We start from the raw sequence: 11669 nt of genomic DNA, 5'->3' as shown, positions 1-11669 counted from the left end.
CCGGGGTCTAATGGGCCTTGATGGACCCTAGTGGAGAGAGAGAGGGGCCGGCCAGGGCAGGCCGCGCGCCCCCTCCCCTTGAGTCCTAATAGGACAAGGATGGGGGGCGGCGCCCCCCTTGCCTTTCCCTTCTCCCACTCCTTCCTTCCCCCTCCTAGTGGGACTAGGAAAGGGGAGTCCTACTCCCACTAGGAGGAGGACTCCTGCTCTTGGCACGCCCTCCTAGGGCCGGCCGGCCTTCCTCCCTTGCTCCTTTATATACGGGGGCAGAGGGCACCCCATAGACACACAAGTTGATCAGTTGATCTTTTAGCCGTGTGCGGTGCCCCCCTCCATCATAATCCACCTCGGTCATATCGTAGCGGTGCTTAGGCGAAGCCCTGCGTCGGTACCATCATCATCATCGTCATCACACCGTCGTGCTGACGGAACTCTCCCGCGAAGCTCTACTGGATCGTGAGTTCGTTGGACGTCACCGAGCTGAACGTGTGCTGAACTCGGAGGTGCCGTGCGTTCGGTACTTGGATCGGTCAGATCGTGAAGACGTCCGACTACATCAACCACGTTCTCATAACGCTTCCGCTTACGGTCTACGAGGGTACGTGGACGACACTCTCCCCTCTCGTTGCTATGCATCACCATGATCTTGCGTGTGCGTAGGAATTTTTTTGAAATTACTACATTCCCCAACATACATGTAGACTTTTTTTGGAGAAATTATGGAGTGGAGTAAAAAATGCATTGGGAAAATGCAAGCCACCTCTCTCCTCTTTCATTACCCAACCCCCAATGAGTTAAGTGCATGTCAAAATTAAGAAGACCATGTGTAGAATGTTATTGGTCTTGATTACCATGTGATGAGAGAAAATACTTTTTCTATTTTAAAGTGCATTGGAAAGATAGAAGTAAACTCTTCAACGGACAGAGGGAGTATGAGACAAGGCGGACCGGCACCGGCGCTGGCAAGAGGCAGAGAAACCCTAGATAAGAGCTCGCCGAGGCAGGAGCGAAGGGGTACAATATAAGATGTATCTTTAGATGGTGTACATGAAATGAACATGGAAATTTGAAGGAATTGAGTAGAGAGACAGAATGCCAGTGCTAGACTTCCCCAAATAAAATGGCATTTGAGTCATGTTTAGGGCTTCTTTGGTTCACATGGTTCTAGAAGCGCATAAATAGGAAAAACACATAAATATAGGAGGAACGCATGCGTAAAACATAAGATTGTTAAACATAGGAATTTTGTCAACTTGGATTTTTGGTTCATAGGAATTGGAAAAACACAAAAGTCATAATAAACATGACTCAAATAAAAAACAAACCACATGAAAATGTAAAAACATTATACAATAGGATTCCTATAATAAAATTTTGTTTTGAGCTCTTTTGATTTGTAGGAATTGATTCCTATTTCTATGTAGGACTAGTTCCTATCCTTCACATTTCAAAGGAAACAAAACATTAGCTCAGGCATGACAAAAAAAACTTATCATGTCAACCAAATGATATCTCTTATCCTATAGGAATGGGGATACATGTCACCTCATTTCCTATGATGTTCCTATTCTTATGGTACTCTATCTTATGAACCAAAGGATGCCATATAATTAGAATGTTATTATGCCACTAAGTATCTTAGTCTCGTTCTTCATGCATTGAAATTTGGAAAGGAGACACAGGTGGATGTTAGAATTACTATGTTCTCCTCTGAAACTGAGATCAAAGAAATGTTTCATCCTTTTTTCCTTTAGCCCGTTCCTTTAAACCAAAGACATGAATAGTACTACCATAAGAAAATTTGATATTCCTACGGTTCTCCTCAACTTCTCTTTGAAGGGCTCCTTTGGTTCAAAGGAAATTCATAGGATTTTGGGGGCATTTAGATCCTCATGATTTTTTTCATACAACGATCATTTTATTGCGTGAATGGAATCCTTAGTTTTTTCATATGATTCATTTGCACTATATTTTGGAGGAAAATTGCCATCCACTCAACCATCTTGGTAGAATTCCTTTGTTTTTCATGTGCTATCAAACATCTTCCGTACAAATTCTTGTAGTTTTGTAATCCTGTAGGAATCAAGAGGACACGACACAATGATTCCTACGGGTTTTCTATTCCTACATTTTGAGAATCCAAATCAAGAGGCATGAACCTAAGGAGCCTTTGGATTTCTATGGAATGGAGGGTACATGAATGTATTCCATAACATTTTGGTGAACCCATTCCTGTGATACAAAGGGCTTCCATAGAGAAAATTCATATGGATTGGAATCCTACAAGATTATGAAATTCCTACAAGCCAAATAAGCCCCCTTCCGCCGCTTCAATCCCGTCAATCAACCCTGCTCCCCCCCATCGTATTGTATTGGATTAATCGAGGCGCAGAGGTAAAAAGGGATCCTCCGTCGCAGCCAATCCAGGTGGGTGGCCACCCGCGGTAAAACGAACATGGGTAGGGATGTGTTTTGCACCCCAAGAAGATGGCCCATGTTGCAGCCGGCCCCTTGACTGCCATCGTTGTCATAATCCTCAACCACTCCCGCCATGCATGTGGCGCCGCCTATACAACCCTAAGAGATGAAGCGGTTGAGGCTCCAGTTTGACGATATCCTCTAAGTCGAACTAAGAGCAATCATGGAAGGTATATCATTAACCTTGCGACGATCGGAGCTTCCTGTCCACCTGAAACGGACACAACTGTTGCTTTGCAAGCTCTCACTAGCATTATACTGGTTTGGGCTAGGAATAGCCATTTGATGGCTGAGATCAAATCTTTCCTGGAGATTCAAGCTTTTTTATCCCCTATAAAATTAGTCATGGTCAAAATAGAGTGGCTCACGAATTAGTTAGACGTGGTATAATTGGGGTGTGCACCGGTGTTTGGTTGCATGATACACCAGATTGTTTTTCAAGCTTTGTACTAGCCGATTGTAGCCCTGAGATGGAGGAATAAAGAACCCTGAGATGGAGTAGTAAATTTTCAAAAAAGAAACAAGCGGAAAAATTGTTGTAGTTCCATTTACAGAAGAGGCACAAACGACAAAGCTAGGCAGCGATGTTATCGGGAGAGGGTTTCCATCGTCTGAACCCGCATGTGGTGCCAGCGTGAGATGTACTGACTTCCTTTTACCCGATCAAGTACAAGTCACCAATGTGTTAAAAAAAAGTGCAAGTCACCAATAAGGTGTTACTGGACTTATAACTTGAAAAAGGAAATGCCAGGATGCTGTTGGACTTATTATCTCTAGATTGACGATCATCATAGCAGCTTGGCAGATTTTACTCTGATCGAAGCCGCACATATATACTCTAAAAAAGCACTCGTCCGTAAAGAAATATAAGAGTGTTTAGATCACTAGTTTAGTGATCTACTAGTGATCCAAACACTCTTATATTCCTTACAGAGGGAGTAAAGAAAAGGAAAGGAAAGAAAAATTACACAAAGCCATTATATTTGGCCTACGGTTTACAGGATGCTAATACCACATTTCCTTCGGAAAATTCCAACAGAGCCACCACCTTTTATTATCTCGTCGTCGGATTTTGCGAAGGGGATTTTTAAACCGTGCAGTAGAAGATACTCTTAACTAATTGCTCTTGGGACGGGTGAGGGAGGCGTGGTCAAAACCCCGGCCGGCCGGGCCGGGATTCTGCAGCTCATTTATCTCGGCTGCCGCCACCGCTTGTTGCGATCGCCCGGGGGGCACCGCCACCACCAAAACCCCGATTTTGATTTACTCACCTCGCCCACCTCCGATCCGCCCATCACTGCTTGGCTCCCCTCCGTCGCGGCCGCGGCGAGACGCGGGTGGGTAGGTACACGGGGTGGTGGGAGGTGTCTTGGACCCCAAGGTCCCGAGCCGCGCCGCAGCCGCCCCCCGCCCGTTCCCCTATATAACCCCCGCCCGCCCGCTCCGGCGCTCCACTCACCCAGCCTGCGCCCACCCATGCCCACCGCGGCGTCGCCGTCGTCGTCGCCTTTCGCGGCAGCGATGGCGGAGCCCGCCCTCCCCGTCCTCCTGCAGCCGGCGCTCCTCCACGGCCTCGGCGCCGGGGCCCACCTCCTGCTCGCGCTCGCCGTCGCGGCCCGGCTCCTCTTCGCCCCCGCCCCCCGCGGCAAGGAATCTGCCGCCGCCCCGGGGAGAGGCAGTGGCATCCGGCTCCGGTGGGGACAGTTCGCGGTGCGCGCCACCTGGGCTCTGGCGGCGTCCGAGGTCTTCCTCGGCGCGTACTCGCTCGTCTCGTGGTACCTCGACAACAGCGGCGAGGCCGGGTGGGGGGCGCCCGACGCGGTGGCCGACCAGGCGGACGCCGCGGCGCGCGCGGTGGCGTGGCTGCTGCTCGCGGCCTACCTGCATCTCCAGTACCGCGGCCGCGGGGAGGAGCGGTTCGCCGCGCCGCTCAAGCTCTGGTGGGCGCTCTTCCTTCTCCTCTCCGTGCTCGCCGTCGCCGTCCACGCCGCGACGACCCTCTCCTACGGGCTCCCCGTGCCCGCGCTTCCGTGGGCGCGCGACGCCGTTGAGGTCCTCGCAGCCGTGGCGCTACTCGTCGCCGGGTTCTCGGCCAAGACGACGGGCGGCTCTGCTTCCGAGGAGCCTCTGCTCAACGGCGCGAGCGAGAGCCGCGGCGACGACACCGTCGATGCTTCCCTCTTCACCAGCGCCGGCTTCCTCAGCGTCCTCACCTTCTCCTGGATGGGGCCCCTGCTCGCCGTCGGCAACAAGAAGGCCCTCGGCCTCGACGACGTCCCGGACCTTGATCATGCCGACAGCGTGGCCGGCCTGCTCCCCTCGTTCAAGACGAACCTGGAGGCGCAAGCCGGCGACGGCTCTGGCCCCAAGTTCACCGCGTTCAAGCTCACCAAGGCCCTTGTGCGCACCGTGTGGTGGCACATCGCGGTGACCGCGCTCTACGCGCTCATCTACAATTTGGCCACCTACGTTGGCCCGTACCTCATAGACTCCCTGGTGCAGTACCTCAACGGCGACGAGGGGTACGCCAGCAAGGGGAAGCTCCTTGTTGTCACATTCATCGTAGCCAAGGTGTTTGAGTGCTTGTCACAACGGCACTGGTTCTTCCGGCTACAGCAAGCCGGGATACGTGCTCGCTCCGCGCTCGTCTCCGTCGTGTACCAGAAAGGGCTCTCTCTGTCCAGCACCTCCAGACAGAGCCGCACGAGCGGCGAGATGATCAACATCATCAGCGTGGACGCCGACCGTGTCGGCCTCTTCTCATGGTACATGCACGATCTCTGGTTGGTGCCACTCCAAGTAGGCATGGCATTGTTCATCCTGTACTCCACCCTGGGGGTAGCGTCGCTTGCAGCGCTCGGTGCCACCATTGTGGTCATGCTTGCAAATGTGCCTCCCATGAAAATGCAGGAGAAGTTCCAGCAGAAGCTCATGGACTGCAAGGATGTCAGGATGAAGGCGACATCTGAGATCCTGCGCAACATGAGGATTCTTAAACTGCAGGGGTGGGAAATGAAGTTCTTGTCCAAGATCATTGACCTCAGGACGACAGAGACAAGCTGGCTCAAGAAGTACCTTTACACATCGACCGCGGCCACCTTCGTGTTCTGGGGTGCCCCGACCTTCGTCGCCGTGGTAACCTTCGGAGCTTGCATGCTCTTAGGGATACCATTGGAGTCAGGGAAGGTGCTGTCTGCATTGGCCACGTTCCGGGTGCTTCAGGAACCAATATACAACCTTCCTGACACAATATCGATGATGATTCAGACCAAGGTGTCTCTTGACAGGATAGCATCTTTCCTATGCCTTGAGGAGTTGCCGACGGACGCTGTGGAGAGGCTACCAAGTGGTAGCTCCAATGTTGCAATTGAGGTCAGCAATGGGTGCTTCTCCTGGGACGGCTCACCTGAACTGCCAACGCTGAAGGACCTGAATTTTCAAGCTCAGCAAGGCATGCGTGTTGCGGTCTGTGGGACGGTCGGCTCTGGAAAATCAAGCTTGCTCTCTTGCATTCTTGGTGAGGTGCCAAAGCTATCAGGAGAGGTCAAGATTTGCGGAACAACGGCATATGTCAGCCAGACGGCATGGATACAGAGTGGCAAAATTCAGGACAACATACTCTTCGGCAAGGAGATGGACAGTGAGAAATATGACAGGGTCCTTGAGTGGTGTTCGCTGAAGAAAGACTTGGAGATCTTGCCATTCGGTGACAAGACAGTCATTGGAGAGCGAGGCATAAATCTTAGTGGCGGGCAGAAGCAAAGGATTCAGATAGCCCGAGCTTTGTATCAGGATGCCGACATCTATTTGTTTGATGATCCGTTCAGCGCAGTCGATGCCCATACAGGATCCCACCTTTTCAAGGTATAATACATTCTTTTTTTTGTTCAATATAGGAGTTTGAGAACATCTTGCTTATTAAGGTTTCTTCCATTTGCAGGAATGCTTGCTTGGGGCTTTGGCTTCAAAAACAGTGGTTTATGTCACTCACCAGATTGAATTCCTGCCTTCAGCTGATCTTATTCTGGTGAGAATTTCACTGGCGAATGTTTCATGCAAATTTTATTGCCATAAATTGTTCGGTTCTCCTTAGAAGATAATTTTAATGTAGGTAATGAAGGGTGGGAGGATAGCACAAGCAGGCAAATACAACGATATACTTGGTTCAGGGGAAGAGCTAATGGAACTGGTTGGTGCTCACCAAGATGCTCTCACAGCATTGGACGTGATTGATGTTGCTAATGGAGGCAGTGAAACAATCTCTTTAAGCCTATCCAGGTCATTGTCATCAGCTGAAGAGAAAGATAAACAAAATGGCAAAGACGACGGTGACAAGGTTCAGAGTGGGCAGCTGGTGCAGGAAGAAGAAAGAGAAAAGGGCAGGGTGGGGTTCTGGGTCTACTGGAAGTACCTCACATTGGCTTACGGCGGAGCTCTCGTACCATTCGTGTTGATAGCACAGCTACTTTTCCAAGTACTTCAGATTGCTAGCAATTACTGGATGGCTTGGGCTTCTCCTGTGTCGAAAGACGCTGAGCCTCCAGTGAGCACGTCGACACTGATCTATGTCTTCGTGGCATTGGCTGTTGCAAGTTCGCTGTGCATCCTCATAAGGGCACTGTTTCTTGTGACAGCTGCATACAAAACAGCAACTCTGTTGTTCAACAAGATGCATATGGCCATATTCAGAGCTCCTATGTCTTTCTTCGATTCCACTCCAAGTGGGCGCATCTTGAATAGAGTAAGTCATTTGCATCTCCTCAGATTTCCTGGTAAGTTTGATTTGTTTACTTCGATTATTACTCACTCAAGATTGAACTGTTTAGGCTTCAACTGATCAAAGCGAAGTGGATACAAACATCGCTTACCAGATGGGCTCTGTTGCGTTTTCCATCATACAACTAGTTGGAATTATTGCGGTGATGTCTCAGGTAGCATGGCAGGTGTTTCTTGTGTTCGTTCCTGTGATCATTATCTGCTTCTGGTACCAGGTAATTTAATCTATTTAATATTTATTCTTCATGTTCTTTTCACTGCAAGATCAGCACCTTATTACATCTATCATCTTGCAGCGCTACTACATTGAGACGGCCAGAGAGCTGCAAAGGCTGGTAGGGGTTTGCAAAGCTCCTATCATACAACATTTTGCTGAATCAATTACTGGATCAACCACCATCAGAAGTTTTGGCAAAGAACATCAGTTTGTATCAACTAATAGCCATCTAATGGATGCCTACTCTCGACCGAAATTCTACAATGCTGTAGCAATGGAGTGGCTTTGTTTCCGCTTGGATACGCTGTCGTCCTTCACATTTGCATTCGCTTTGGTATTTCTGATCAGTCTACCAACTGGTATCATCGATCCAGGTTAGGATGTTACTAGTTCGGAACAATATTTATACCGAGTAACGTTAGCAGATTAGACGTGACTTGATATGGGCTTGCAACTAAATCTACATCCTGCTTTCAGGTATTGCTGGTCTCGCGGTCACATATGGGCTTAACTTGAACATGCTGCAAGCATGGGTTGTGTGGAGCATGTGCAATTTGGAGAACAAGATCATATCAGTAGAAAGAATTCTGCAATACATAAGCATTCCTGAAGAGCCCCCACTTTCAACGTCAGAAGATAAGTTGCCCAGTAACTGGCCGTCAGAGGGAGAAATTCAGCTTCGTGACGTCCATGTAAGTACCCTTTCCTTCTCCCTCCTGTTTAACTATGTTCTCCTTTTCTTTTACCGTGTTGTTGTGCAGAAATGTCATATTTTTGCCATTGTGAGTGAACTATTAGAAATCCAGTCTGATGGGATACGAATTGTAAATTCAGCTTTTTATCAAATGAGTAATGGCCAATTTATTCTAGATAGTGATGTTCCTTAATTTGTCAAATTTCTGCAGGTGAGATATGCTCCACAACTACCATTTGTTCTGAAGGGCCTTAACGTCACTTTTCCTGGAGGCATGAAGACTGGTATTGTTGGAAGAACAGGCAGTGGTAAATCAACACTCATACAGGCCCTTTTCCGTATTGTCGAGCCTACTGTTGGTCAGATACTGGTAGATGGTGTTGACATCTGCACCATCGGGCTGCACGACCTGAGATCTAGACTTAGCATCATTCCACAAGATCCAACGATGTTTGAGGGAACTGTGAGGAGCAACCTTGACCCTCTTAACGAGTACAATGACAATCAAATCTGGGAGGTAGTTTCGCTTTCACATGCTTCATTTCTTGTCAGTCGTCAAATACTTACAAAATAGTCGAGAACCTCTTGGAAGTGGCAGTCTGAATCCTTTGCTTGCTCCATTTCAGGCCTTGGATAACTGTCAGCTGGAAGATGAGGTCAGGAAGAAGGAGCTGAAACTCGACTCGCCAGGTCTGATATGTGATATGTTTATTTTTAGTCATGCAGTTGAAAGTCTAATACTGTACTGAATTTGCATACTCTTCACGTTTTTCCCAGTACTGCATGTTCTTTCGAAAACTGAAACTTTCTGTAAATTTGCCTTGCAGTGATCGAGAACGGAGAGAACTGGAGCGTGGGCCAGCGCCAGCTTGTCTGCCTTGGAAGAGTGATTCTGAAGCGGACCAAGATACTGGTTCTGGACGAAGCCACTGCCTCAGTGGATACCGCGACGGACAACATGATCCAGAAAACACTGCGCGAGAACTTCTCTGAGGCGACGGTCATCACGATTGCGCATCGAATCACCTCGGTCCTCGACAGCGACATGGTTCTGCTCCTCGACAACGGTCAGCCATCAGACCATTAAAACAAATCGCGATCGCGCCTCGTTATTTCTTCTACTAATCCCATGTGCTTGTCATACCTGTTGGTCTGACAAACGCCGTGCCAATCTATGCAGGTGTGGCCGTGGAGCGTGACACGCCGGCCAAGCTGCTGGAGAACAAGTCGTCTCTGTTCTCAAAGCTTGTGGCAGAGTACACGATGAGAGCGACGCACACGTAGCGAACGGGTGGATCCTCCAGCCGTTCTTCCACGCCGTTGAGGCTTCTTGAGTGAGTCTGGCCGTCGATGATGCCGAAAAATTACTGGTAGGTGTGATGTGAAGTGCTCTCGGATCGGATCTACCACGGTGTTGGTGCTACTGATACGCGCACGGTAACTTTACATGTTCTGAAGGAAAAGGCTGAAAAGGTGGTTAAGAGTCGGTTAAAGTTTAGTGTTTGAAGAAAGTAGTTCGTTAAGGATAGGAAGACCTGAACCCTGGTAGTGGTCGCTTACTTTACGGCGGACCATACACGCCGAAAAAGTTTTGGGGCTTGGTAATTTGATGATGTACTATGTGATACCCGGATAAATAAATGAAGTGGCTCAGTTTAGCACTGTTATATCAGGGTCCCCTCCCTGACTGCTCCTATTGATATTGTGGGTCTGTGTTGGGTTGGGTACAAGAATGCCAAGCATGAACAGAACGGCCGTTGCGTGTTCTTGTAAATTCTGTCATTCTTTTTCCCCTCTGCACATTGCAAGTCAATTTGCTCTACTAAAACCATTGCCACAGAATATGTTATGGCCTGAATAAAACTACATCAGGCAATTGTAAGTCACATAGCTCCTCAGCTGTTCTGAATTCAGTGCTGAATTCGTCAGTAGCTGCTTGCATTTTCAGGACAGCTGTTCTTTGACGAAGCACAGAGAGCCCCTTTGGCTGACCTTCTCACCTTTTTTTGTCTACGATGAAAGTTCAGCAAATGATACAAATTCTCTTGTTTCACATCAGCTGCTATACGCCGACTCTCTAGACGGCCATGCCTACCTCGGCTTCAGAAGGAGATAAATTTAGGTAGGCCATTGGATGTGAACTGAAATCCATCTTTTGAAGTTCTTTTCCTCGGCGATCAGGTTTGTGAAGATGCCAAATTGCAATGCTGGAGAAGAGAAGAGAAGAGTACAGTACAATACACAACCAATGTTCACATAGATCAACATTCCTAACAACAAGCTACCATGGACAGGGCACACACAACAGTGGCAGTGAGACATCAAAAGCGGGCGACCGGGCAACCGTGGAGAAGAGAGGAGTGAAAAAGAAGAAGACAAGACAAGCGTCAAACTGCGGCAGCAAACAACAACAGCAGTGTCCTACAATGGTCAGATGAGCAGACGTTGGGTGGTTCCTAGCAACCATCGTCGCAGCAGAGCAGAGAAGCTCGCTCTTGCTGCTAGCCCTTGCCGAAGTGGTGGTGCTTCTTGCCGCCGTCTCCCCCCTTGCCGCCGCTCGACTTCTTCCCGGCGTGCGCCGTCGTGTTCTTCAGTATCTGCACCGCAATCGCGAGGAAGCATGCAAGATTCAGCATCGCAATGGCGACTCTGACAGTAGACAATTGTGCTGGGAGGGAGGATCTGGGGTGGATACGGTACCTGGCGGAGCGTGTTGTTCTCGTTCTGGAGGGTGGAGACCTTCTGCTCCAGCTCGGCATTGCGGAGCTCGAGGTCCTTGGCCTTCACCTCCAGCTCCGTCATGTAGGCCTTCTTCCGCTCCCGCGCCTGCTGCGCCGACACGCGGTTCCGCAGCAGCCGCTTCAGCCGGTTCTGCTCCTTGTCCCCGGCGGCGCGCCCGCGCTTCTTCCCCGCCGGGGCCTGCCCGCCCCCGGCCGCCGCCAGCTGCAGCTGCTTGCCGTCCCCCGCGCCCGACGACGCCGACCCGCCGCCCATCTCCGGCACCCGCCGTATCTCCTCGTCGCTCTCCGCGCCTGCCACCACATCATACACATAGACACGCGTCGTCAGCGTCTCGACTCTCGAGCTGAGCTGCCGGATTCAGTCAGCGAGCGAGCAAAGGAGCGGGAATCCGAGGGGAGACGGAGAGACGGTGGGTACCTCCTTCCTTGAGGTTGTTGGGGCCGGAGCTGGAGGAGCGGTCGCTGCTGGACGGCAGCGAGCTGGTGGTGCTCGTCTTGGCCTGCTGCTCCTGCTCCTGCGCCGCCATCTCGCCTCCCCGCGTCCTCGAGCTCCAAGAACAGAGGCAGATCGAGCTAGATCTCCCTGAATCTCCCGCCGCGCCACCACACCACCACCCCACCGCCGCCGCCGCTCCGGGAAAAGAAACACAAATCTTGACACTGCCGAGAACGAAGGAAGAAAAACACGAAGACGGAGAGAGAAGGGGGCAGATGTAGATCGGACGAGCGAGGGAGGGACAGAGCAACGGGAGGGAAGGGAAGC

The 11669-nt window shown here is 50.2% G+C and overlaps 2 protein-coding genes across 2 annotated transcripts; one reads left to right on the top strand and one right to left on the bottom strand.

Annotated features, from left to right (window-relative positions):
* The first annotated feature begins 3676 nt into the window (after positions 1-3676).
* LOC123077617 (ABC transporter C family member 3) lies at positions 3677-9832 on the top strand. Its single transcript, XM_044499916.1, has 10 exons — positions 3677-6342; positions 6419-6505; positions 6590-7219; positions 7305-7469; positions 7551-7845; positions 7949-8163; positions 8377-8682; positions 8792-8855; positions 8993-9232; positions 9346-9832. Exons 1-10 carry the CDS (start codon positions 3955-3957, stop codon positions 9447-9449), a joined length of 4494 nt encoding a protein of 1497 aa, XP_044355851.1. The 5' UTR covers positions 3677-3954; the 3' UTR covers positions 9450-9832.
* Positions 9833-10380: 548 nt separating this feature from the next.
* On the bottom strand, positions 10381-11669 carry LOC123077618 (transcription factor HY5). The gene is made up of 3 exons (XM_044499917.1): positions 11325-11669; positions 10866-11197; positions 10381-10762 (listed from the first exon to the last, which is right to left on the bottom strand). The coding sequence occupies exons 1-3, from the start codon at positions 11431-11433 to the stop codon at positions 10667-10669; spliced, it is 537 nt and encodes a 178-aa protein (XP_044355852.1). The 5' UTR covers positions 11434-11669; the 3' UTR covers positions 10381-10666.

Source organism: Triticum aestivum, chromosome 3D (assembly GCF_018294505.1).
Source record: "Triticum aestivum cultivar Chinese Spring chromosome 3D, IWGSC CS RefSeq v2.1, whole genome shotgun sequence".
Classification (NCBI taxonomy): Eukaryota; Viridiplantae; Streptophyta; class Magnoliopsida; order Poales; family Poaceae; genus Triticum; species Triticum aestivum.
The sequence above is the reverse complement of the archived record's forward strand: the minus strand, read 5'-3'. Positions and strand labels throughout refer to the sequence as shown.